General features: G+C 47.2%; 11 protein-coding genes across 11 annotated transcripts; 5 read left to right on the forward strand and 6 right to left on the reverse strand.

Moving 5' to 3' along the window:
- Window positions 1–242: 242 nt before the first annotated feature.
- On the reverse strand, window positions 243–2,263 carry ugd1 (UDP-glucose dehydrogenase; the record flags this gene model as incomplete). The annotated part of the gene is made up of 4 exons (XM_056648447.1): window positions 243–842; window positions 905–1,063; window positions 1,125–1,529; window positions 1,589–2,263. 4 exons carry the CDS (start codon window positions 2,261–2,263, stop codon window positions 243–245), a joined length of 1,839 nt encoding a protein of 612 aa, XP_056495578.1.
- Window positions 2,264–5,175: 2,912 nt separating this feature from the next.
- On the reverse strand, window positions 5,176–6,452 carry N7469_009543 (uncharacterized protein; the record flags this gene model as incomplete). The annotated part of the gene is made up of 4 exons (XM_056648448.1): window positions 5,176–5,625; window positions 5,692–5,914; window positions 5,977–6,152; window positions 6,207–6,452. The coding sequence occupies 4 exons, from the start codon at window positions 6,450–6,452 to the stop codon at window positions 5,176–5,178; spliced, it is 1,095 nt and encodes a 364-aa protein (XP_056495579.1).
- Window positions 6,453–7,257: 805 nt separating this feature from the next.
- N7469_009544 (glycosyltransferase domain-containing protein) lies at window positions 7,258–8,838 on the forward strand (the record flags this gene model as incomplete). The annotated part of the gene is made up of 1 exon (XM_056648449.1): window positions 7,258–8,838. One exon carries the CDS (start codon window positions 7,258–7,260, stop codon window positions 8,836–8,838), a length of 1,581 nt encoding a protein of 526 aa, XP_056495580.1.
- Window positions 8,839–9,543: 705 nt separating this feature from the next.
- Window positions 9,544–10,508, forward strand: N7469_009545 (alternative oxidase; the record flags this gene model as incomplete). Its single annotated transcript, XM_056648450.1, has 2 exons — window positions 9,544–9,968; window positions 10,022–10,508. The coding sequence occupies 2 exons, from the start codon at window positions 9,544–9,546 to the stop codon at window positions 10,506–10,508; spliced, it is 912 nt and encodes a 303-aa protein (XP_056495581.1).
- Window positions 10,509–10,935: 427 nt separating this feature from the next.
- Window positions 10,936–11,343, forward strand: N7469_009546 (uncharacterized protein; the record flags this gene model as incomplete). Its single annotated transcript, XM_056648451.1, has 2 exons — window positions 10,936–10,980; window positions 11,149–11,343. 2 exons carry the CDS (start codon window positions 10,936–10,938, stop codon window positions 11,341–11,343), a joined length of 240 nt encoding a protein of 79 aa, XP_056495582.1.
- Window positions 11,344–11,786: 443 nt separating this feature from the next.
- Window positions 11,787–12,356, forward strand: N7469_009547 (uncharacterized protein; the record flags this gene model as incomplete). The annotated part of the gene is made up of 1 exon (XM_056648452.1): window positions 11,787–12,356. The coding sequence occupies one exon, from the start codon at window positions 11,787–11,789 to the stop codon at window positions 12,354–12,356; it is 570 nt and encodes a 189-aa protein (XP_056495583.1).
- Window positions 12,357–12,628: 272 nt separating this feature from the next.
- N7469_009548 (uncharacterized protein) lies at window positions 12,629–15,214 on the reverse strand (the record flags this gene model as incomplete). Its single annotated transcript, XM_056648453.1, has 1 exon — window positions 12,629–15,214. The coding sequence occupies one exon, from the start codon at window positions 15,212–15,214 to the stop codon at window positions 12,629–12,631; it is 2,586 nt and encodes an 861-aa protein (XP_056495584.1).
- Window positions 15,215–18,873: 3,659 nt separating this feature from the next.
- Window positions 18,874–19,818, reverse strand: N7469_009549 (uncharacterized protein; the record flags this gene model as incomplete). Its single annotated transcript, XM_056648454.1, has 2 exons — window positions 18,874–19,619; window positions 19,728–19,818. 2 exons carry the CDS (start codon window positions 19,816–19,818, stop codon window positions 18,874–18,876), a joined length of 837 nt encoding a protein of 278 aa, XP_056495585.1.
- Window positions 19,819–20,164: 346 nt separating this feature from the next.
- N7469_009550 (uncharacterized protein) lies at window positions 20,165–22,754 on the reverse strand (the record flags this gene model as incomplete). The annotated part of the gene is made up of 2 exons (XM_056648455.1): window positions 20,165–21,826; window positions 21,903–22,754. The coding sequence occupies 2 exons, from the start codon at window positions 22,752–22,754 to the stop codon at window positions 20,165–20,167; spliced, it is 2,514 nt and encodes an 837-aa protein (XP_056495586.1).
- A 300-nt stretch (window positions 22,755–23,054) lies between these two features.
- N7469_009551 (uncharacterized protein) lies at window positions 23,055–23,315 on the forward strand (the record flags this gene model as incomplete). The annotated part of the gene is made up of 1 exon (XM_056648456.1): window positions 23,055–23,315. One exon carries the CDS (start codon window positions 23,055–23,057, stop codon window positions 23,313–23,315), a length of 261 nt encoding a protein of 86 aa, XP_056495587.1.
- Window positions 23,316–23,447: 132 nt separating this feature from the next.
- On the reverse strand, window positions 23,448–26,435 carry N7469_009552 (putative vacuolar morphogenesis protein AvaB; the record flags this gene model as incomplete). Its single annotated transcript, XM_056648457.1, has 4 exons — window positions 23,448–23,502; window positions 23,556–23,990; window positions 24,054–26,134; window positions 26,190–26,435. The coding sequence occupies 4 exons, from the start codon at window positions 26,433–26,435 to the stop codon at window positions 23,448–23,450; spliced, it is 2,817 nt and encodes a 938-aa protein (XP_056495588.1).
- Between the last annotated feature and the right edge of the window lie 21 nt (window positions 26,436–26,456).

Genomic DNA, 26,456 nt, shown 5'->3' on the forward strand with positions numbered 1-26,456 from the left:
CACTCGTTGTATTGTGTAGTGTCTGATCTTGGCTATGAAAAAGGATGTCCACTGAATATGTCGATAGAACTAAATGACAAGATTATGGGTGCATATTAATGAATCGCAGATAAACATGGCAACATTAGTTATAAGTACACCGAAGAGAAATACGTATCATCATGTATCAAACCCCGAATAACTTGAAGGCGAAAGGAAAAGATGATAGAAAGGATAAGCAAGATATGCACGTTGGGAGCCATTTAAATGGCCATACTTGCAGAGCCAATGCTTTCAACACGAATTCCTAGCTTGGACATCTTGGCGGAATCGATGATACATCTTCCATCGAACAACCACTTTGGAGACTGCATCTCGGAGGAAACCCTCTTCCAGTCGAGCTGTTCTTTTGGCGTGTAGGTATGATCGGTATTTTCTCCATGGCTTGCATGACAATCCGGGCAATCAGCAGCACAGTCGGGCTCGATGTTGTAACGGTCTTCCGTATTAACTGTTTTTGCTTGCTTTGAGGCAGATTTCTTTTGCTGAGATTGAGGTGAAGGCGAAGAATTGAGCGGTTCGTTTCGGAATTCATCGAAGTCAGTGACGATGATTATGGCATTCGATCCGGCGCATGCCTCATAGGCATCCGAATACACCTTGACAGGGCCGCCATTTTCATGTAGAGTCGGAGATCCGTAGTTCTGTACTGATCGAATTTCACTTTCGACGACATATGGATTGCAGCAGGGGTCGAAGACTGCGATCTCTCGAGGATTCTCATCGAGAAGAGTCTTGATGATCTCAAGAGCAGGGGCTTCTCGAGTATCCGACGTGTTTTTCTTGAAAGCGTAGCCAAGAACCTGCGAAAGACGTTAATTCTAGAAAGGAAAAAAAATGTAAAAGACTGCCAGTGACGACCTACAGTGACCTTCTTTGTAACCAAGGTGTTTCTTAAACGCTGAATCACTCGGGCAGCAAATCGATCACGTTGATAATTGTTGATCTTCAGCACTTGTCGCCAGTACTCCGCAACCTCGTACAGACCAAGGGACTCAGCAATATATGCCAAAGAGTTAATGTCCTAAACGCATGCAAGTTAGAATAGCGCATATGCTTGCAGACTTGAGTTAAGCAATCCATACCTTGGCAAAGCAAGATCCTCCAAATCCGATACCAGCGCGAAGGAACTTGTCGCCAAGTCTGGCGTCACGACCGATAGCAGCAGAAACTTCTTTAATCTCGGCACCAGTAGCTTCACAGATTGCAGAGATGCTGTTAATGCTACTCAGACGTTGAGCAAGCATTGAATTCGCAACAAGTTTCGCCAATTCGGAAGACCAGACGTTGGTTGTGAGGATGCGCGATCGATCGATCCAGGATGCGTATACACTTGCGAGTGTCTCACCAGCAATTCGACCTTCGGGAGTCGGGGCAGAACCAATGATAATACGATCTGGGTTCATGAGGTCCTGTACAGCGGTTCCTGCAGCAAGAAATTCCGGGTTTGAGAGAATCTCAAAATGCTCGCCAGGTCTTTGGATGCGAATCTATGATGAATATTTAGTGGGCTGCAAGATGAGGAGGAGAGAGAAAAAAAGAGTCTTACCATCTCTTGAATCATTTCTGCTGTCCGACAAGGAACAGTACTCTTTTCCACGATAATAGTACCATCCTTTGCGTGGCGCACGACTTCAGCAGCGACTGCCTCGAAGCTGGTCATATCAGTAGCACGGCCTTGACCGGCACCACGGGACTTGGTGGGGGTGTTGACAGCAATGAGAACAATATCGGAGTCTCTGATGCATCTCGAAACGTCAGAGGAAAAGAAAAGGTTCGCCTTGCGAGGAGCTTCAGCCGGCACATGCTTATCGTCCTGGGAAGATGCCTTCAGACCATCTCGAGCAACGCGAACAATTCCAGCCAATCCTGGCTCGTAGATAGGAAGGTGACGCGAATTCCATCTTCTAATGCGACGCTCATCTTTATCGACCACGGTCACATTAATTGAAGGGTTCTGATGCGCGATCACCGCAGCAGTAGGTCCGCCAACATATCCCGCTCCCACGAAGCATATATTCCTGATCGGCTTGGCACGTATTGACTCCGCGTCGCTATCTTCTGAGGAGATCTTTGTGTCGCTGTAGGTGCTCTCTGGGTCTGTACTGATATCCAGCGCGGGACTGTTAGGTCGGCTTCTGTCAGGTGTAGTCGGCTCGGTTGAAAGATTTATGGACTGATTGCCAGTGACCTCTGAGTCGACAGTGGAACTGGCGGAAGCCATCTTTCGAATGATGTTGAGTTAGCTCACTTTCTTGTCTGAAAGTGAACGAAGTAAACGAGGGTGGACGCAAGGGATGACTTCTGACGTACAATGTGCAATGAGGACAAAAGATGTACTTAAGAACAGTCAACCCAGGTTGAAAGAGCCCGTACGCTTTGGTCAGCTAGAGATCCGTAGTGTCACGATCTCAATACAGCGCGAATCCCGGAGACTCTGCCACACTTCTCTCAGCCAGTCAGAACTTATCTACTATCGTGGATAGTGACTATTTTTATGATGCAACCTAAGCCCGGTGGAGGTAATTATACCATCGGGATCTCAAATACACCACTGTAATTGTTGGTTGTATGTACCCATAAAGAAAGCTACTGGTGCAATGGACGTGGTACATAGTATTTGCATGAGTGGGTAATGAACGTGAGCTTGATATATCCACCTCTCACAGGCCATGCTCTTCCCATGCCGAACTATAATTATGAGCCGTCTACTTGGGACTAATGTCGATACCATACAGTATTTATTCAAATATGAAGATGTCCAAGAGAGATATGATTTTTTCAAGCGAAACAAAATTATAAAAATGCATCACTTAGCCACAGCCAAGCCAGTAAGGCAAAATTGATGCATCATCAAGAACTGCATGCATGTTTGCGAGGGTACAATACCAAAAACGGCGATGCTCCGCCGGGTCCCGTCGTATTCGTACTGTAAGTAACAGCAATACATCACGAATACAGAAGTATATGATTTCATACCCGGGTGGAGCAGATCCCTCCCTCTCGGACCTTCGATGTGAAAGCCGGATCGTCATGAAGATCGACTAATTTATCACAACAGTATATTCGCTGTCCAATGGCCCCATTCATCAATCTTGTGTAAGCTTTGTTGCACCTTTCTCTCTCCACTGCCTTCTTTGACCTTTTCCGGGAGCCTTGTTCAACTGATCCTCCAAGACCCACCGATTTTTTGTACGACAGTATCTCCGTAGTTCGGACCGAGCGGTCATGGTCCGCTCCCTTGGCATATTGGCGTGAAAGAAATGTGAGATTGGTTGAACAGCTGCCAAGCCACCTCTAGCCAGGCCTCAATCACTAGTCATGCGGTGTGTGACTTTGGTGAGGCTGATTAAGTCTACAGCTCTTGACTCGCGTTCCAATCACTGGCTGACTTCTTGTGAAAGATACACACGAGGGTCCAAGAGAGTCGTTAATTGGTTCCCTCTCGATCGCACCGGGAAGTCCCCCCCTATGTATGCCATTACATACGGTACATACGGAGTACAAGGGGGTAGAATATCATCACCGGATTGGGTATAGTAGGTACATACCAATTGCGGATTACCAAAAACCCATCTGTCAGCCCTATTCAGTCCTCGGGGTTAAGGGCGATTATTGATTATGAAGCTGACCAGCCAAGTCCAGCCAAGCCTCCACGATGGTAATCCTGAGAACCCTGAAAGTCGAGGCCAAATCCACACGAGATCCTCTTGGCTCCATACAAACTATTGATATTGAATTGTAGTCCCTGTAGATTATTTTATGGGTTTCTTTTAGTTTGCAGCCTCAATCAAGCGAACAAGCCTCAATTTATCAGAGACCATTATTATGGCCAATTCATTCAGTGGATCTACCATAGCTAGTCTCATAGAGTTCCTACATAGTAAGCATTATTTTCTCTGAATAGTTCTTGATTTATCGTCCGTGGACTTCCGGTTAGGAGCATCTATAGGCCCCTAATGGAGAGACCCCATGGAGCAGGCGCCGTCATTGTGGATTGAAATCCTATACTGTATGTATTCCTGGATTGGTATACAGTTGTCCCGGTATTAATTTAATGGCGGAGATAGACCAACAAACAAAATACTCCATAATGAGTCCAGTGCCGGTCAATGCGAGTCCATATCAAGCAAGTTCTAGTTTTTTTTACCCACTTCACCTATTATTTGGGGGCGAACTGGGTTTCCCAGTCATAATCCGTGCAGCATCTGATTGTTCAAACGGGACATTTTTATCTCTCTCCAGCTGACCTGACCCAAATTTTGCGCCAGGCCGTAATAAGTGCAATAAACCAGCCGTCAATACGTTTTATCTCGCTTGCTATGCTTCGTACTCGGCATCATTTCTTGAAACTTTCTAATCACCCAGTGAATTGATTGGTTAGTGTATCAACCCCAAGCGCCCTCATCCAATTGAGGTATCGGCTACGAAGAGCAATGTCTCAGCCACGATCTGTCACCGTCGATGGGACGCCTCAACTTGGACCATACACCACTCCACTGAATTCATAGCGTTTTCCAAGCGACCACGATCAAGGCCGTCTGCGTATCCGCTTGCCCCGTACGGAGGGGGGATAATTCGGTTGTATCGGATGCGTCTAACAGATCTAAAGAATATCGTAGCCTGGTGGGATTTCTTGGCGTGAAAGAAGATGCATTAACCATTGGCCCTTTGGAGGTCAGCTAATGTCATGCTGGACCGATTTTAGCATCGTTTCCATGAAGGTATTGAAATATTCATTACAATGTATTTATACAGTATCTAGTCGTATTTATGCTCATCGCCCCTCCCGGAAAGTCGTGCTCGGAAAATCCCCACTCTTTTCTCTTGCCGGGTCATCGAGGTTGGGTCAGGGCAGAAGAAGAGGTTGATCTCATGGGAGGGAAAACAGGTTATGAAAAAGGCCGAATGAAGCGATAGTCAAGCAGACCGAGTTTCAAAGAGATCAACAAACATGAAGATCTACATATGGACAAGGCTACACTTTACAGCGATCATTGCTCTAAATGGCAGAACTTTGATTTGCCGGCTGTGTAACGTAGAATCAGTCTACATACACTGTAAGTTGATCAGGTAGATCATGGTCATTATATCTTAGTAGTGGTGATAATACAGTCTATGAATTTCCAACGCATTTTATTTGGAGGCTGCCCGTCGCTTCGAGTCAAGTTCGGATTTGCTGAAGAATGCGCATCCTGCGAGGGTAAGGAAGATACCCAGTCCATTAAGGACATTGATCGAAAAGTCCCCGAATAAGACAATTCCCAGCGCAAGGGTGATTGCTTGTTTCAAGTTTCCACAGACTGTAATAGTCAATGCTCCGGCGATCTTGTTGGTGTTGAAGGAGGCGACATTCAACAAGAACGCCAGTAGGCCATTGCCGACAATCAATGCAGTCGTCATGAGAGTCGGGAAGAGCGAACCATTCTGAGTCCGATCGACCATGGCATCGTAAAAGATCGGAACTTCGCCAGCTATGATACCGAATACTAATGACTGTACTGCCGCAAGGGGTGACATCCGAAACAGAAGCTCCATGGAAGGAAGGGCCAGGGAGCCAGTCATGAGTCGATTTGTTGTCACGGTCTTCAAATCAGGTAAATGTCAGTCTTGGGGGGTATAAACAAGTATTTTCGGGATTAAAGGGTATACCTTGACTGCGGCGAGAATGACTCCTCCTATTGTGACGGCCAATCCGATCACAGTATAATGATAATCACCCGCAGTGCACATTCCAGCGCCGGCAACGATCGGAATAAGTGACAAGTAGGTCGCGGTCGCATATGAACGAGAAAACCAAATTCGATATATGAGAACGGTGAATAGTGGCACGGTATTGCGAATGATTTGGAAGAAGGCTAATGAAACAAGAGATCTGTTCCAGACGATAATTAGAATGGAAGCTATTATGGACGAATGAGAATCCACGAAACTCACAAAGATAAATTGGACATGGCAATGTTTGATGTAAATAGGACGGAAAATGCAACAAGTATGAAATGTTCTTTGCGACCCAACTCGGAGAGCTGGAAATACCCTCTCTTCATCATTATAAATGTACCGATCGAGCTGAATGTGGTGTGTAGACAGGTTAGGAGCCAGGGAGCTTTGAACTAGATGAAGTTAGGATTTGAAAGAGTGGTTCGAGTGGTCATGCTAGCACTGACAGATCCCAATATGAATTTATTATAGATTGTTATTCCCATGCTGAACCCAAAGTACGCTGTGAGCCATAGGAATTTGACTGTATTTGGTGTTTGATACTCCGGAGCGGCGCTCTTCTCGGCTGGCTGTACATCTTTCCGGTTGGCCTCAAGGTCTTGGTCGTCAATTTCCGGATCAGTGATGGATGAGGTATCGTCGTTGGAAAGCAGAGCAAGCTCCGACTCTTGATCTTCGGATTTTCGATGCATGTCGCTAAAGTACCTGCTGCAAAAAACCAAGACCACTTGTGAATAGCAAATGGTCCGTGATGCTGGTTGGTATGAATGTGCAGAGAATGAAGAAAAAAGGAACAGAAACGTGGATTTGCTTAGAAGAATCACAAGAGTCTTAGGACAATGACGGCGAAATAGACCGCGTTATAGCCTTATCCACTTTACAGCCGGGGACTCCACCCGAGATTGCAGTCAGACAGCTCATTGTACAAGTCAATACATGATTTTTATTACAACGTGGAGCGTCGTAATCGCTTTGGACCCACCAAGTCATCAAATGCAGTGAGACATCCTTGAAGATACGTTGGGGGATAAGACGTTAAAATTAGGAGAAACCCATGAACAAGCTCTCAACTAATTATCACGCCATACACAGTCCTCGCATTCGTTAATATACTTTGCCGGGTCTTGGTAATCCTAATACGAGATACATACCCGCGGTGGTGCTGGAGGGTGTTGTGTTGTACCACTCAAACAACAAGGAACAAGACCAAAAGCGGCGCAAGAGACCAGACAAACGAGTCATTTGGTCACATTGCCTTGCCCCCTGTTACAAAGTGACTTACACAACCGGATCGAGGCTCGGCGTAACGTGCCAAGTGGGTTATAGTCGTGGGTCAGGCCCCAAGCAGGCACAGCCTTTTATCGGGCGTGCAAAACGTGCATCCTGGTCATAATTCACGCCAAAAATAGTTGCGAATTATCTCATGGTCACCTTCCTTTGACGTCTTTCCACACATCCAGCCTCTTCCTTCGACAGAGCGTCGTCGAGGGGACGGAAATGCAGCTTTCAGATCGCCTGAGTCGCTGGCAATGGGCTGGCCTGGGGGCTCTTGTCGTTATCGCGCTTTTAACGCTGTTTCGGTCAGCCGTCACTATCACGCAAGATCCCATTTCAGTATCTCTATATACCAACGGATCTGTAGCGGAGTCTGAAACTTCTGGGAAAGGCTCAGTAGGCACATCAAAGTTCCATTTATTGATCCCGTCCACTGGTCCTCACTACCGAGTATGCCGCGCTATCGCCTCGGCCACAATGATGGGCTATCCAGCACCTGTCCTGAATGGATGGATGCAGGAAGGTGATCTGGATGCGTCGAAAAGTCATTTAGCAAAAGTGCGCACTACACTGAATTATCTCAACCGCCTGCCGGAGTCTGCCGACGATGATCTCGTTCTCATGATAGATGGGTTCGATGTCACCTTTCAAATTCCTCTTGACGTTTTGCTCGAGAGATACTTTGCTGTGAATAAAGCTGCAAATGCCAAGATTTCCGCGCGTTTCGGCATAGACTCTGACACCCTCACTGGAGACGATACCCCCCTGCAGACTATTCTCTTTGGTCCAGAGAAGGTATGTTATCCGGTGCAGATGGAGCGGGTTGGATGTTGGGCCGTTCCCCATGATGTCGACATTCCCAATGGTGCATTCGGGCCCTCAGATGAAGATTGGGCACATAATATCCCATTATGGCTCAACTCTGGAACAATCATTGGTCCTGCACGAGACATGCGCCGCATGTTTGAAGCCACTCTCGACCGTATTGAAACACTCTACAATCCCGAAGATGAATGGAAGGATTCCGATCAGAAATACATGAGCGATGTATGGGGAGTGCAAGAATACTCACGCTCCATAAAAGAGTTGGAACAATATTTCCACGGCGATGTATTCCCGGCCGATGTTGTCCCAAATCCGGACGATGGCAAAGTGATTCCAGAATTGCAGCCCGATCAACATACTGAATTTCATATTGGAATTGACTACCGCTCTGCGCTTTTCCAAACAAACGCTGGATCAGAGCACTACGTCGAATATCTGACTTACAACGCCACCGCCAACGGAACATCCAATGGAACGCCAATAAGTGAACGTCCTTCAGCCTGGGTGACTCGCGATGTTAGTAGCGGGTCCAAAAATTTCAAACCATACCGTATCTTCCTTCCAAACAACCTCGTTTCCTCAATAATGCGGATGTTCCGGTCCATAGCCCATGTCGTCGACGACATCCCACTCATCAGCGAATTGCCACTTCAAACGAATATTGTTACCAAAAACGTGCATGGACTTTTCCACTATACCGGGGATAAGGACCATATGGACGATGTCTGGGGCCAAATGTGGTTCTATCCTTATGGACGTGAACTTTTTGAAGCTTCTCTCAAGTCTCTCAACGCAAATCACACAATCTCAATGGCTGATGGGCGAAGATGGGTCCACGCTCACAGTATTCCGAATTCATCCGTGGAAACGGGGTCTCGAGCTGCAGGTGCCCTCGATGATGATTTGAATTGGCTAGGATGGGAAGAATTATGCCAAGTCTACGAGTCTAAATTGTTCATTAATAGAACGCGGGTATAATGCAGACAGAAACAACCCGCGATATATTCATCCTTAATGTACATATGCCTTTTGACTGCTATATAATATGACGTTGATAACATAGCATCGACTATGATCTGAATATCATGAAAAGAGATTACCATTTAATGAGTCAGACTTATTATCGATCTAGATTTCAGGAACTTAAAGCACCTCGAAGAGTTTCGGGTCGATCCTCGCCTCGGCTTGCATTTCTGATCACAGCAATTTGACTCGCTAAGAGACCCGAGACGAAGCATTCTCTATAATGTCCCTATTCTTGCAATATTATTAGTGACTCATTGACGATTCGGATCAAACGGGGGGATAAAGTTCCCCAAGGGCGCGTAGATTATCGCATGCCGTTGTTTTGTTGAGGTTATTACGGGAAGTACGGTGCACATCATAGAACAGTCACTCTCAACGATAATCAGGGTAGATCATCTAGGAACAGACTACATTCTGCATAGTAGCAGACAGAATCTCCGACAATATAAGAACCTTGTTCTTCGGAGATAGTTCTAGCAGTTATTCAGCATAATTAGAGAGTCCTGCTCAATCATTTCATCTTCTTATTATCACACATTGATTGGAACAATAGCAATCATTGTGTTCTTTCATCATGAGTCAAATCCTGCGACAGTCACTTGCTTTCACAAGATACGATTCCAGTATATTTTCAAGAAAATCAAACACCAGAATACCATGCTTCCTTGTCCTCGCCCAACGGCAACACTCCACATCAACACAACTTGCCAAAAAGTCCAACTGGACACATCCAATGTTGGTCAACCAAATATAACATCTCAATTTTGCTCTAACATTTTCCGTCATAGATATACTCAACAACAAGTCCTCGCCGTTCAAACTGCCCACCGCAAAGCATCCAGCTGGCAAGATAAAGTCGCCCTGTCTACAGTCAAGCTTCTTCGGTGGGGGATGGATTTCGTGACGGGCTATAACTCATACTCTCCAACCAGCAATTTCGAGACCAAGGCCCGTCCGATGACTGAACAAAAGTGGATTACAAGATTTATTTTTCTGGAGAGCGTGGCCGGGGTACCTGGGATGGTAGCAGGAATGCTCCGACATCTCAAATCTATCCGCATGATGAGACGGGATTATGGGTGGTGAGTGAGAGTGAAACTTGCCAATGAGATCTGAACTGATGAACGTAATGCAGGATCGAAACACTTCTAGAAGAAGCGTATAACGAGCGCATGCATCTCCTCACATTCCTGAAACTGGCCGAGCCCAGTTGGACAATGCGATTCATGGTCCTTGGCGCACAGTGTGTCTTTTTCAGTGGATTTTCACTTGCATACTTGATTTCACCGCAGATATGTCACCGATTCGTTGGATATCTCGAAGAAGAAGCCGTCATTACATATTCAAAGGCAATCAAGGATTTTGATGACGGACATCTCCCTTTATGGCAGAATCTCCAAGCACCTGAAATGGCAATCAAATATTGGCAGATGCCAGACAATAACCGTTGCATGCGATCTTTACTGCTTTATGTTCGAGCTGATGAAGCAAATCACCGTGATGTCAACCATACACTTGGGAACCTGAACCAGACCGACCCAAACCCTTTCTCGGCGAATTCGAAGATTCAGAACGCGTTGTCTCAGCTTCAGCAAAGTGACCGAGGAAAGGCTGGGCGTTGAACTGCAAATTCTGCCTCTGAAATCATAGAATGTGAATGAAGATGGTTTTTCCATTTTCTGGCGCGGCTGTCACAACCAAAATTGATAGAACTTTTATTGAATAGATTAGTCGAATTTTTGAAGCATCTGGCTATACCATAATGCTTGAATTTCTGGTTTAAAACAGCGTAGCCAGGACTGACAGCTGTACGATACTCTTTCTAGAGATGACCCATGACTATTGAATACAGTGAAGAGTTTGATGTCTCTAAGACCTCTACTAAGTGAATGCCTGAAACGACTTTATCCATGAAAAACACAGCCTTTTTGAAGAGACTCAAGCTTAAATTTTCAACTTTGATCATTCCACCATCTTTCAAGCAGCTTACAAGATCAAATATCTACTACTAATCCTGATCGTATCTTAATCTTTGAATGAACAAGGAATATGGCAGATAACATGGAGACAAACAAGGAATATCTTTCTTTCTTCGTATGCAATCATCACATTTGTGACAAGACCATGGCTGATTTTTATCAGAGCGTTGAAAGAAGAAAGGCCCGTTGACATCATGATACATCTCATTGAGGTGTATGAACTGGTACAATTATCAAGATCCAACCATTTTCTATGGATCTAAGCTAATGAAGCTTTAAACAGACGCAAGAAATCATCACAGCAAGCAACCCCCGTCCCCAACCACTACCTACCCATCTTGCAATGCAAATCATCGCTATCTTAGCTGACATTATGGCTGACGAGGAAGAGATCGATTGGGATAATGATTCAGAACGCTATCGAGCCGCCCTTCGTCTTGCTGGGGCGTTTTTCGCTTACCCGAGACGACACTGTTAACGTCGGTTGACGAGGAAATAAGTTGCGATCTTCATTTCCATAAGTCCACCCAGCAGATCCAGCTGGGCGCTCCAGGTGGGGGTCAGGATAAGAATCTATTTAATTTACTCTTCATGGCCGGAATTGGCAAACACTAGGGTTGAAATTTTGAATCTCCATTTCTATTCGAGGATAAAAGGTGGTCAAACTAGTCATTCGAGAAACATGACCGTAAATATACACAATATCGTATTTGCCTTTGCTTAAGAGCGGTTGTTGATGAAACCTGGAAGCTTCCGCTTGTCGATGAAATTTGTTTGGATGAGTTTCCTCAATTAGCTTAAAATACTTCGGGTCGCATGTTTTGTCTCAAACTATCACCCGGTCTTAGGGCTTTTATCTGCGGTCTTGAAAGCGAGCAAATTATCGACAAAGACGTGATCGATCTCCACCTCTATTCCAAAATGCCTTCACGTTCTGAATCAAATTTACGAAGAAGTTCAACTCGATTGGCAAAATACAAAGTCCCAGACATCCAAAAATGCGAGAAAGATATACACCCCAAGACCTCACAGCGTGATTGCGCAATAACATTGATGCCTCGAGTGAAAGCGCAATCGTCGCCGGCGAACAGGGATGCACTACAGGCAGCGATTGGCGAAGCTATCCATTCTATCCTTCTTGGAGATATGGACAATCAACTGTATCAACTGAGAGAAAGGATGCGTCTCTGTGAAGGCATATACAAATGCAGTCTCAGCGTAGTCGAGTGTGTCTGTGGCTCTCATCAACAGCAGCGGGATAGTCCAGATTCTAAAGTCCTGGCGAATTTGAAACGGGAGGCAGAAGAAGCTCTGAGGGAGGCGAATGAGATATTTACTGGATATCTGGATGCCCTTGAGATGGCACGGAGCAGCTTGGGCTCTCAAGGTTCGTGGCACGAAAATGATGGCGTACTACGCCAAATCATCTCTAGTAGAGATGATTGGGATGACAACGGCGTTATCCGAGTAGATAATATCTTCAATGGGTAGAAAATTGAGATGGGGATGGAGAGCCCCGACTGATATCATTACTCTATTTGGAGTCCACCAGGGAACGTTTCTACATCATAACTTTTTGTCTAGACTTTAATTTGATGGAACATACATACACTCTAGATTTACGAATTGGAATGAGTAAATATAGATAATGACGTTAAATATAACGATATCATTAGGCGCATTAGTTCATATCGAATTTCATGTCCAATCATCGGGATGCATGATAATCATTTAAACAAAAAGGAAAAAATCATCTAACACCACTACAGCGAGTTCAGAAGGCCTTCAATCAGAGGAAGGAATTCTGATACATCGGAGATGATGTCAGTGGTATTCTTGACGAACTGCTTGCTCAGCAGATCAGCGCCGTTGCCCAGCAGAGTCTCAATCTTCTTGATGCTCTCTGGCTTGAGCAGGCTCTGGATCTCTGGCATGGAGTCCTCAAGGTTACCCAATAGACCCTTCAGGCTCTTGACCATCTCGGGGGTAAGCAGCTCGCCAGCCTCGGTGATTAGGTCTCCGGTATCAGAGACAAACGAGGGAGTCAGGAGAGTGGTACCATTGCCGAGCAGGTAGGTCAAGTTGTTCAGGGTAGTGTCGTTCAAGAAGTCCTTCTTGATGGTGGGGACGACGGGGACGAGGCCGTTGAGCAGCTCGTGGAGACCACCCAGGACGTACGGCGAGAGAAGGTCGTCGGCGCCATCGATCAAGTGACGAGTCTCGTTCACGAAAGTGGCGTCGAGAAGATCGTTGGCGTTCATCAGCAGGCTGCCGATAGCAGAGATGTAAGAGGGCTTGAGCAGCTTCTTGAGCTCGGGCAACAGTGGGGTGACTTCGCCGAGGATCTCCTTGAGGCCGTGGACAAGGTCGGGGGTGAGAAGCTCGTCGGCATTTCCAACCAGAGACTTGGTCTCGTTGACGAAGCCGGGGGTGAGCAGATCGCCGCCGTTCTCGAGCAGGTTGCTCAACTCGGTGAAAGTCTCCTTGGTAAGGAAGCCCTTCAGAGTAGGGACCAGTGGCACAATAGCGTCCAGAAGAGTGGTAAGAGCATCGGTGGTCTTCTTGGTCAGGAGGCCAGAAGCACCGCTGATCAGACTCTTGGTCTCCTTGACGAAATTGTCGGTGAGCAAGTCGTTGCCGTGAGACAGCAGAGACTGAAGCTCGTCCAGGGTCTCCTGGGTGAGCAGCTTCTTCAGCTCGGGCAGCAAAGGAGTAACCTGGTTCAGGAGATCCTTGAGAGCCTTGCTGGTGGCAGGAGTAAGCAGATCGGAGGCAGCATCGATGAGCGAGTTGGTCTTCTTGATGAAAGAGTCCGTGAGCAGCTTGTTTCCGTGAGACAGAAGGTTGGTGATCTCGTCGAGGGTCTCCTTGGTGAGCAGCTTCTTGACTTCGGGCAACAGAGGAGTGACCTGGTTGAGAAGGTCCTTGAGAGCCTTGCTGGTAGCAGGAGTAAGCAGGTCCGAGGCGGCATCGATAAGAGAGTTGGTCTTCTTGATGAAAGAATCGGTAAGCAGCTTGTTTCCGTGGGACAGCAGGTTGGTGATCTCGTCGAGGGTCTCCTGGGTCAAAAGCTTCTTCAGCGAAGGCAGCAGAGGAGTAACCTGGTCGAGAAGGTTCTTGAGTGTCTTGCTAGTCTCAGGAGTAAGGAGATCGGAAGCGGCATCGATGAGAGAGTTGGTCTTCTTGATGAAAGACTCAGTCAGGAGCTTGCCACCGTTGGTCAACAAGGTATTAAGCTTGTTGAAAGTGGCGGGAGTCAGGAAGCTCTTGAGCTGGGGCATGATGTCCACGACGCCGTTGAGGAGGGTCTGCAGAGCATCGGTAGTGTTGTCGGTGAGCAGCTTGGAAGCCTTGGTAAGAAGGCTCTCAATGCTGTTGACGTTCTGCTTGGTGAGCAGGCTGTCAGCGTTGACAACCAGATCATTGACCTTATCAATGTTGTTGAGAAGCTTCTCAAGATTGTTGAGGTTCTTCTCGGACAATAGGTTGTCGGCCTTGCTGAGGACGTTAGACAGAGTGTTGGTGTTCTTGTCGTTCAGCAGCTTGCCGGCGTTGTTGATCAAAGTACCCAAGGCCTTGGTGTTGGAGTCGGAGAGCAGAACCCGGATATTGGTGTCAACAGGAGGAGCAAGGGAAGTCGAGAGATACTTGAAGGTGTTTTCAAGGTTTTCCAGCAGGCTGGGGTCAAGCAAACCTTTAATTCCGTTCAGCAGGCTCCCTAGGTCATCGCCGATTGATGTCAACCCAGAGAGGGCACCACCCTTTCCGGTGAGATCACCCAGCAAGTTCTCGATGCCATCACTGGAACTGGAGCCAGATGAGCCAGAGCTAGATCCGGACTTGGTAGATCCAGTGGAAGAAGCAGTCTCCTTGGGGGAAGCAGAGGCGGAATTGGCATCGCTGGCGGCGGTAGATTGAGCAGAGGCAGCAGTCGCACTCGCAGCATTGGCATTGTTGTTAGCTGTCTTGGTGTTACCCAGAAGAGTGTCGACGATGTTACCGCCGTCATTGGCCGAATTGCTATTGGCCGTGTTGGCATTTGCTGTGTTGGCATCGGCCGAGCTCGCGGGAGCATTGACCGAGTTGGCCTTTGCCGTATCAGCTGAAGCAGCATCATTGTTGTTGTTCTCCTCGTCATTGCTGTTGGTGCTAGGAGAAGCAGCTTGGGTTGTAGCAGCTGCTTGAGCACCGTGTACTACAGCAGTTGGGGCAGCATTATTGGCGTTGGCAGTATCTGCTGCAGCAGCCACGGAGGTTTCCGCGCCGCCGCTGGATGCAGCTGCGGGAGAAGCTCCAGTCACATTTGAGACGGCGAGGAGCGCCGTCGCAAGGACGGGAATGAAACGCATATTGTCGAATTGGCGGAGCTTGTCGTGTGTTTTCCGCTCAACAGGGCTTCGTCTCGGGTCGGCAGGGGATTAAAAAGGAGCCGCACGAGATGGAGGAAAAGCCTGGAGACAGGAAAAGGGGAAAAATATAGTTCGGGTCGAGCCAGGTCTTTATTTTTTGGACTACCACGATGATCGACTATCGTGGATCACCTTTTAGGAAACAATCTTCCACGGGTCATCGCGCTAGGCGTTGGCGGCCTCGGTGGATGAGATGGAGACGGGGACCGGGGCAAGTGGATCATCACCGAGGCAGAGGTAGGCTGGTCTGTATAGACTACCATGTGATGGGGTAAACAAGACCTCCGATCACATCGCTAGTGCTTGATTGCGATTCTAAACCTGAGATCATGGTTGGCCGATGCCGTGTATGTTGTGCTCCTATATGGAGACACCAATTGCTTTTTTCTTGCCTAGTACGTCCACAACAAGAGGCATTAGAGACTTGAAGGCACATTCAGTCCCTTAGAATTGGATCCGAGGCAGTCTGCAGGGTCCAGGGACGTATACCAAGGCGAACGCTCTCCGCAGGAACCGTTCACATGCTCTGGTTCGGAGGAGAATTGATTAATCTTGGCCTTCCAAGCCGGCTGCCCATGGGGTTCCGACTATGATGCGGGATTTCATCTAACCCTAAACGAGCTCAATTTCCCATCAAAGGCGGGGATAGACTCCACCAAGACTTGAGCAGAACCTGGCAAGCAAATGAGGGGGTTCGGTCGAAATGCTCGAAAAGGAAATGTGGTCTACCCCGGACCACCAACTTATGTGGGGAATCATTGATAATTGAGAGTGGTGATTGGCAAATGGATACGCATTGAATACGGGCTAATGTAACTCACGCCGATCTTTTCCCCAGGAACACTGAATGACCGGGAATACAGCCTTAGCGTGGAGGAACGAGCTAGACGCGAGCTTGAAAGCCCAGGAACACAGTGTGCCTGATGCAATATCGACTCGGCTTAAGCATCGCCACTGTCTCCTCCCACATGAAGTTTTAATTTATCCATCGTCAATCCCCGGAGCCCAAATAAAGCCCAAATCGATCGGCGACAGCTTAGACTCCGCCTCCGCGAGTGGCGTTGTGTAGTTTAAGACATTTTTTGAGGGTCTGTACAGTATTCAATGGCATTCTCCGCTATTTGAAATTAGTCGTCATTGGTCCTCCATATTCCCCGACGTTGGAGGTTGATCAGAATGTGTCCATCCTTATTTCCTATTCTCTTCCACCCTGCCAAAATGGCGTCATTCGTGATGGCTAAGCCATCCAACAACATCATCATCGTCACATCCACCGCCATCATACAATCAATTCGCTTTACCCTTCGCGATGACCTCTCCCACGAGGCTAAACCTTAAAATGGCAAAACCAAACGCCGCTGACACGTTATGGCAGTCCAATTGTGCTTAGGCGAGGTGCGAAGAAATTTATCGTCAAGTGATACCGACAGGTTTTTTTTTTTTCAACCGTGCACGAGCCAAATGCTCCAACTCTGCATCTCCTTATTCTTTCTCCGTAGCTTCTACATGGTGTCTTCGGTCTTGAGGCAGTCATTGAAACGAGCTCAAAAAGAAGAATTTCCCCATCGTCACCCTGTTCATTTCATATTAACACGATTGCTCGTGAAAGCCCACACTGGTGGAGGAGCCTTTTGTTTAGTCGAAAATACGGAGTACACTGTAGCATGTATACTCTATGTAGTATAGCAGCATCCCATGTAACCGAGAAGGAGCACTAGATCTAAACGGCTCCTTCGCCCCCAAAATGAGTCTTGGCTATCGTATCCAGTCAGCCGCAGTCTTCTGTCCGTTGGAAATGGAAATGGAAATGGAAACTTAGGATGAGCTACGGAGTCCTCAGCTGTCACCGGCAAGCCTAGACGAGGCCTGTGGCCGCTGAGCATCGCGTGTCCACTAGCACGGTCTCCACATACCTACCTGAGTCATTGGTTAGGCTTGAAAGAAAGCAAAAATAAACAGAAAGGGGGAGAGATGCATCAAAGTGGCCCATTCCAATTCATACAGTAGTAGCTGTGGTCCTCTGTAGTCAGATCTGGATCGAAATTCTAGACTAACCAGAGGCTCATGTACGACAGTAGTCTGCACGTAATTTCGTAAGTTCGCCCAGAACCAAAAAAAGAGATCACTCGCCCATCTTCGAAGCAACCTCTTTTCCAGCCAACACATGCACCCAAATAAACAGAACTGTGGGACAAGGGGGAAAAAAAACCCAACTTCTAAAAATTTTCTTTACAGAACAATAGTTGGGATAGAAATTGGTCAAAATCAATAGCAAACACCACAAAAAGAAAAAGAAACCATCGTGATCAATGTTTGCTGCAGGGGAATCTCGGCCAATGCCCAATGACCAGGCTATCATGCAGGAATCACATCGATAGGACAAGACCATATCTCAATGGACGCTTTCGATCAGGAAGCCGTCTCACCGTTCTTGAACAGTCGATAAATCCGTAGATAGCTCCATAGCATAACCTCAACAAAAATATCTCCTTGAATAGTCTGTCGATCATTTGAAATTTTTTTTCGGTGGTGGTTGCTTGCCATTTTTAGTGGGCGAGCAGGTGGGTCCGAGTGAATCACAGCGGGTCAATTTGATGCATGGTGAGCTTCAGTCGAGCATGGAGTTTGAAAATTGTAGCATGTAGTATGTATTCGATTTATGAGAGGTTCGGAGCTGGGGCTCGTGATTCAAAAACGTTGTGTAACTTTGGAGATTCTGGTTTGTGTAACTTCCAAGGCAAAACCCACCACCCAAGGTTGGGTATTCCCTATTGCAAAGATATATATACCATTACACTATGTATGTAGACTAGTATTCTACAAACAACCTTGTTTGTATGTTGAAACATTTATGAATCGAGATTGCAATCCTGTTTAAAGGTTTTGCGATAGAAGGTACCCAGATCTCCATGATCTTTATTGAAACTTCTGGGAATTCACCCTTGATAATGCAATACTCACCCGAGTATACAAAATCCAAGCCTTGGGTATGAACCTCAAGTTCGCACTGGCCAATATTTAAGTTCAAGACTCAAGTTATGCTAGACTATAACTAAGTTTCTATAGCACAATAACCACAGAGAGCTACTGTCTCATTTCAAGCATTTCATGGTCTCGCACTTTGCTTTTCTAATAACTTCCTACTTTTCGTCCGGACAGAAGCCCCTTGTATACGTATGCAGAAAAACATACCTTACCTAATCCCAATGCAGGAATCGTCAAGTCAGACATCGCGCCGGATAAATCAAGTGGAGTGCAGATGTCGGGATAGATATATACTAAACGCGGCGTTGATGTAAAAAAGGTGCTTGAAGGGTTTCGTGGATCAGGTGATACCAGTCACGAGTGGCTCAATTCAAGTATTTTCCGAAAATCAAGGACAGTCACATATGGAACGGATAAACTACTGTAAACAAGAACGAGATGCTCTTAACTTGAATTATCATCATAACATTCGAAACATGACGGGTAATACCACAGACATTTCACTCATACTCCATCACGAGAACAAAACCATAAACAACAGATGCTCACTAACTTGCATGACATTTTCTCCAAAATAACCTTGTAAAGCGAAAGAAACAAACACCATATCTTACTCACTCATTAATCTTAGAAGCGACAATCTGTCGAGCTCTTTTCTTTTGTTCATTCCGTTCCCTCCGTACCTCCCGATTAACAAATCTCCGAATAATAAACATCCTCACAATTTGACTCCTAGGAAAGACAAATACTCCAAGAGCAAGAAGTTCCTGAACGTCTCGTCCAGTATTCAAAGAAGAATGAACAGTACTCTCTCGCTCGACGAAAGACTCCTTCGAATGCGCAAGATTCTCCGTTGATGTCTGCAGCGTACCAGAACCACCAGTCTTCTTCAAGGTATTTCCTTGAACATCTTTTCCAAGACCCTGTTGCCCTCTCGAAACCTGAGACTCAACCCGTCGAAGTGCCTCAAAAGCCCTCTTAGCCGCATCACGGATAGGCTCGCTAATATCAGGCATGGGATTGAGAATATCAGGAAACAGATGTTCTAAATGTTCCAAATTGATCTCTTGCGACTGTACCACCTCATCTTCACGAAAGGTCGGATTATGAGGATAAATCCGAGGAGTATCCTTCAAAATCTTCCATTCCTCAAATTCCTTATTGGAAAACATCATGACGAAAGCAACTCGTCGATCTGGAACACGGATGAAGCGACAGCCCCAAGGCGGAGAAAGAAACCGCTCTTCTTCAATATCCGACTTGAGAACAACAATCATATGATCTGCCGTGAATAGAGTGGAATTTTGGATTTGAGGATGATCCGAATGATCATTATGGGAGTCGGTGGGTTGACGCTCGTCTTGGATAGATGAGATAGTGCACGAGTGTTCTGCAAGAGTCAGCCACGCAAGACTCAAACTCAAACTGAGAAGAATATAAGTTGAATTTGTTAAGATTGGATACTTACCTTGTTCATTGGATAGTAGGGTTGACGTTGTATCATTTCGAGTGGATTGCAAGGGTTCTTTTCCCAGGAACGTTAGAAGAGCGTCGAACATTGAAGACAGTCTGGGTAACCTGCCTAGGCACATGTGTCGAAGAGCAGCGAATGTTTTTTCGAGGGTATCCATAAATTCAGAGATTGAGAGACGTAGAGAAGAGCGTAAAGAAGAGGTGTGGGTGAACATTGGAGGTTGAAGTTGAATTTGATGCTGAATTTGGGAAAGCCGCGGTAGTAAACAATATCATTCACTGGAGTGGACTTCTACTGATAATTACTAGAATCATTACTGGTAGAAAATAGAGGAGAAATGGTAATTTATCATTGATGTATCCAGGTATTCACCATTCATCATTCAACTCCAACCAAATCATAAATCATAAAGACCGAAACCACTCTTAAATCTAAAGAACACTTAACTCCCTCCTCCCAGCACTTCGCATACTCATTCCCTGACTCCAATCCGAAGAAGAAGAATCACCTCGAGTTCGAGATCCACTCGTACTGGTACTAGCACCGACACTAATACCAGCTGTAGTCAAAGATTCATTATCGTCCAATGCAGGCGTACCACCAACCATAACGGGACGAATCTTCGCCCCGACAAATCCGCGTCGATCACGACCTGTTCGACCACGACCGAGCCAATTATGTTTGAGAGTCTTGCTAAGGATCTCAATTTTATCTTGGGCGGCGTCGTCGGTTTGGACGCTAGCGAGAACACTCACGCATTGAAGCATACGACCGACTGTCTCCGTGATAACGTGCGAAGAGTCAGCCGAATTGGCGTGGTGAATGACCGTCGGACGGGACGGGATGGAAGGGGAAATGGCAGAGAAAGCACCAGGATCCGGGACCGAGGAGGTATTCGATGCAGCGCGACTTCGTGAGTCACTGCTCGATGGACGCGGGAGATTGACATTACCGAGAGCACTCATCGAATCTGAGGAGTAACTATCGGCAACAGTGCTGAGAAGCGTAGATGATTGAGAATTGAAGCTGCCAAAGCCAGCATCAAGAGAGGCCGCCGTACCCGGACGACCACCCTTGCCTGTCCCAGTAGTCTTGGACGTTACGCTGAGTGTGGGGAATCCAGCATTGATAGCGTCCAAACTAAGACGAGAGAAAGTAGCCTTGAGAGCTTCGTAACGATTGAGAATGACGCAATCTCGAAAGGCGATGAGGACGAGGTTGCGCACTTCTAAGCCCCCACCCGTTGGTATATCTCCCCAAAATTCATGTGCTTCACGGCTAGACATGAGAGAGCCCGAACCTTTGAATTCAAGATCGAGTGGCAGGAAAGCGGCTTGAATGAAAGGGAGGATCGTACCAAAGACAAGTAACCAGATCTGAACAAGATGTGGAACAACTTTCTCGTCTGAAACGCCGATCAATGAACTAGCATTGAGATTGGCAAAACCAGTCTCTAATAGATCTTGAAGATCGGCGATGATAGTTGCAGGCGTTCGTTTCTGCACGCAACGCTGGAGATGCACGAGGACCAGCTTATTCAGATCCTCAATGGCGATACGAACATCCTCTCCATCAAAAATGACCATCAGTTTCGCCTTGAGGAATTCCCATGCATCTTCGGGGGACATATTATTCAATCCGAACCCTTGAAGGGTTTCACGCACCATAGCCTCTCCGAGCGGGCCAGTCGTACTGTTGAGTGAAGAGGGTCCAGCCACAGCTCCAGCCGTACTATTGGAATTGGCCAGCCATTCCATCTGTTCATTCTCCAACATAGCTTCTTTCTCTTTCTTCTTGGCTCGACCACCATGAAGCAGATCCAATCCACTCACTGATTTGCCAAAAGTAGCCCCCGGCGCAGGCGAGGCAGGATTGGTAAATGAGTAGAGGGATTGAGGAGCATTGGGGTCCGTCGGCCGGGAATTACTCGAAGCAGAAGACAGAGGTAGATTATAATGGTCATCCCCGCGATCTTTCAACTTGAGCTTCTGTCGTGATAAGAAGTGGTGTTTATGCTTGTCTTTATCCTTTTCCTTATCCTTATCTTTCTCGGGGGGGTGCAGGAGGTCGATCTGCCGGGACCACCGTGCTGACTGATGCATTGGAGAGATTGTACATGGAGGAATTCGTCGAGGGAAGATCTGCCAAACTCGTCGTGGACGCGCTCACCATTCGCGATAAGCTTGGGAGCTTACTCGGTGACGGCAGTCCGCGATCCTTAAAAACATCCTTATCCCTGCTAATTCCAATATGCTTGGGTTTGGAGAATAACTTCTTTTTCTTTTGTTTCTCGGGATGTGGTTCTGACGGTTGGGATCCGGCGCGAGGGAATACGATATTGGCAGCAGTTGTTGCGACGTTTGGTGCAGCTGGTGGTGGTGGGAGCGACGGGGAGGGTTGGTTGATTCGCAGTGGAGGTGGAACTAACGGCGGCGAGGCACTGGCGCTTCGTCGGCCAGGATAATCTTCCATAGGTGAGACAGCAGGCTGTGGACGTCTCACTTGGTGATTTTGTAATTGTTGATACTGTTGTTGATGCTGCTGCTGCTGCTGTTGGAGTAGAAGTTGTTGCTGTTGCTGTTGTTGCATGGCTGCCTGGGCCGCAATGCGAGACGCCGACACCTGAGGTACTTGTTCTGACGAGGCTGTCGGCAAGGAAGGTTCAAAGAAGCCTTGAGAATGATGTCTTGAACGATGTCTCTGCATTTCTAAGGACGGACCACGGCCAGAAGGCCGACGGGAAGAGTCTGGCATGGGGCGTGCAGGGTGTTGAGGCGATGAAGTGGCTGAGGCTGATCGAGGATTGGGAGAAAAGTAACCGGCGGAGGGAGGCTGACGATCGATGGGAGTAATCGGAGCTGCAGAGACAGTCGTTACATTTGAAGAAGCATCACTGCCAGAAGAACCGGGGCGATGCAATTCATCATCACTGTCATCGTCGTCTTCATCGGAGGGAGGGTGAGTCGGGCGATGTAGGGCCGGACGAGCCGAACGTGGCGAAGGAAGATGATAGGATGTCATGGTTGAGTCAGATTGATTATTACATGGTACAGTAGAATCATAGGAATTGTATATAAAAGGTATGAGTGTATAATGTTGAATCAAGTAGAGGTTGAAGTTGAAGTTGAGAAGTGGAAGAGTTGAAGATCGACCGGGTTAGTCAGTTAGTCACGCCGATCTCTTCTTCTTCTTTCATTCTCTTACACACACACACACACACACACACACACACACACACACACACACACACACACACACACACACACAGCGCGCGCGCGCTCACAAATATTCACTACTCACTACTCACCAATATAATACACAATGACACTACAAGCGGACTACTCAGCCCCAGACACTTCAAAGACATTCCACCATGAAGTGCCCCTCTCAGACGGTACCCTCGCCAGCAAAACAGCCCACTTGACAACCCTACAATCGCTAGTCCCCAAACTCCAAGAAGAGATCAACGTCTACTTGACAGCACGTATGGAGGAAGATAAAAAGGCGCAAGGCTCAATCTCCGAGAAAGAGGCCAAGGAGGAGGAGAATTATGGGGAGGAGGTGGTGGAGGATGATGCTTGAATTGGATGGACTGCAAATGCCTAAAATCCGATGCTACACTGGGTATCAAAATGAACTGAAACAATCACACCGATGAAGAGCGAATAGAAACAAGGAGAGAAAGAGACAGGGAGAGAGGGAGAGAAAAGCCGACTACCCCCGAACAGAAGAAACTCGATTCGCACAACCGAGGTGGACAACCGAGTTGCTGGAGAAGTTAGCAGTGGAACAAGCAGAGGGGTGCAGTAGGAAGAGACATACTCGGGAAATACATTAATCACACTCCCACCCAACCGTTTATGACAAACACCACAAATTCGTTCTTCAGTGACCGTGACATGACGAGCTCGTGTTCCACCTCCAATCACCCCATCACCAAGTGCCAACTGGGCCTGAATCTGCATATCACGAGCTTTACGAAGCTGTGCCACAATACGAGCCTCGTTGAAAACTGAATTTGCTGCCCGCATTCGACCTTTGAAATAGAATTCCAAGTCTTGCACCGGTAGACCTGCTGATATCAATTTCAACGCGGCATCGGCTGGAAGACGAGAACCGTGTTTGGCGAGAACAGCCAGCGCGGGACCATTTTGGGGTTCGTGGCCATGGGGTGGGGTGAGATAGAGTGAAAGAAGGGTGAGGTAGATGGTGTCTTCTTGACTTTGTTCTTCAGAGAGGTGAACGTGGTTGCAGTACCTAGAAAAAAATAGAAATCTGTTAAAAAGAACGTTACCGGATAATCGATGCTTTCCAACTCACTCTTCTGCTTTATCATGGTCTTGTAGCTTGAAGACGTAGATCTCGAGAACCTGGCGATGTTGTCCCATCTTACTAAAAAGAATAGCCCGAGCTTCATAGAAATTAGGGTCGTCGCGATCGACTCGGTCCAAAGTCTTTGCTGGCGAATACTGCTCGCTGTCTTTCAACATCGAAAGGAACTTGGGACCATACTGCTTGGCCCCCTCCTCATTCGCCGTGATCTGATCCAGGTACAAGACGACTAGACGTTGATGCAAGTCCGGGGTGAGGTCATTCCATTCCTGAATAACATGTTCAAGATATTGAATAGCCAACTTTGCATCAATACCTTCCAGAAACGAGAGAACTCGCTGTCGCGGTAAAGTCTCCGCATTCTCCGTTTCAGCAAGGAAAATCTCCATGCCCAGTTCGGGCTGAACGCGCATCGGCCAGTCCGCAAACTCGAGAATCAGATCTATTTGATCTGGCGGAAGATTTTGAAGATATCCTGCTGTTCGCATGGGACCACTCAGCATGCCAGACTCCTCCTGTCCGAATCGATATAATAGTTCTAGGGCTTGACGATGTAATTTCTTTCCGAAGAGAAAATCGATAAGGTCGTTATACCGACCAGTCTCTTCTAATCGTTCCATAACAACTTCCGGGTCACAGAAGTTGGCAATTCGAAAGAGGGAGCCTGCCAGCGATGGAGTGGCGTACATGTGTGCTCGGAACAAAGTTGTATCGACCAGTCGGGCTTTCTCACGAATGGTCTTTAAGAAGTTATCAGGCGAGGGGAAATCCAGCAATTTCAAAACAGAAGCACTCGCTTCGTCTGTGCCTTCAGTAGGGGCAGGGACTTTAAGAGCGCCGTCGGGACCAAGGAATCGCTGGAATCGTCGTCGAACGTCAGCCAGATACCCCTGGAGCTCACGAACAGCCATCTTGAGCTCTTTGTCCTTGTCCTTTTCCTCGCCTCGAACGCTGCTAGTATCACTGCCCTCATCGGCCCGGCGAAGAAGGGACAATACTGAAGGCGCATACATAGACTGTCCAGCAGGAGGTTCTGATGAGCCATCCGATGCACTGGGCCGTGTTTCTGACTCGTTTGCCTGGTTGTCTGAATCATGGGCTTCTGGTACAGCAGAGAGGTCACCGGCGATCACCTTAGGATACAAACGAATGACAGTCTCCGGAGGAGCAGAAACTTCCGTGAACAAATCCAAAGAATTGCGATATTTATGCAGGGCAAAAAGACTCTGGGCCTTCTCCAGTTGAGCAGAACGCAGCTTGCCCGCTTTATCCTTGACCAGAGCATCCTCAAGCATAACGAGCAGACTAATAGCTTCATCCAAATATCCCTTTTCCACCAGGGAATCAATCTGAGTGTCATAGCTCAGTGCTTCCATACGCCAGATAGTCCGGTCACTCGCGACAAGAAATCCCTTCCCAGCATGGGCGAGACTGATATTCGGCTGAGGAATATGCAAGATACTCGCCGAGGGCAAAGGAATAGATTGAAGCATAGAGAGCGTCTCAGGATTCCGCACCTCCAGCACACCTTTAGCAGTATCATGCAAAGCCAATAAAAAGGGATAAGAATACCCCAACTCAACCGGTGCATGACTCCAAGGAATCTGCCTTCGACCGAGTGGTTGACCATCAATATCAATAAAATGAGTATTGATATCCTTAGCCAAAAGGATCTGCCCCTCACTCAACCTCGTCGCTAAAGGTCGAGGAACCATTCCACCAATCCCGATATAACTCATACTCGCCGCACCAACCCCAGTAAACCTCCCACTCTCCTCCATACTACCAGGACCAGATAACTCCTCAATACTCCCATCAATAACATTAACCATCACAAATCCAGAACTCAACCCAACAACCACCTTTGTCGCAGAAACCCAAGCCAAAGTCCTAACAGCACTAACAAGACTCAACTCCACAACATTCCCTTCAATCTCCATATCCCTCCAAACCCACATAAAAATCTTCCTTTTAACAGCGACAATCAATCTCGACACAATAGCCGGAACATTCGTATCGGGATCATTAACAACATTACTCGTAATAGCAAAGGTAGAAGCCCCTTTACTCTGAGCAAGAGATTGAATAAGCTCATAAGAAGACGAATCATGCAAATTAACCAACCCCCCCACTCAAAGAAACAAGAACACTCGCCTCCTTGATGAGTGCCAGTTGTTCGATCTTGTATCGGGAGAATTTCTCTTGTTCGCGGAGGAGTTCGGTTTGTCCTTCGTCGACGCGGTAAATGCGGAGTGTGCCATTGTTTAGACCGGCGAGGAGACGGTCTCCGTACGCGAGGACCGATTCGATTCGTGATTTATCGCGGGGTTTTAGTTCGACGAGTGGCCTTGCTGTGAAGGCGGATAACATCGCGCCGGCGATGGAGGAGTG

This window comes from Penicillium citrinum (genome assembly GCF_028827155.1).
Source record: "Penicillium citrinum strain IBT 23319 chromosome Unknown utg000009l:1.0-4274883.0:1.0-4276374.0, whole genome shotgun sequence".
Lineage (NCBI taxonomy): Eukaryota > Fungi > Ascomycota > Eurotiomycetes > Eurotiales > Aspergillaceae > Penicillium > Penicillium citrinum.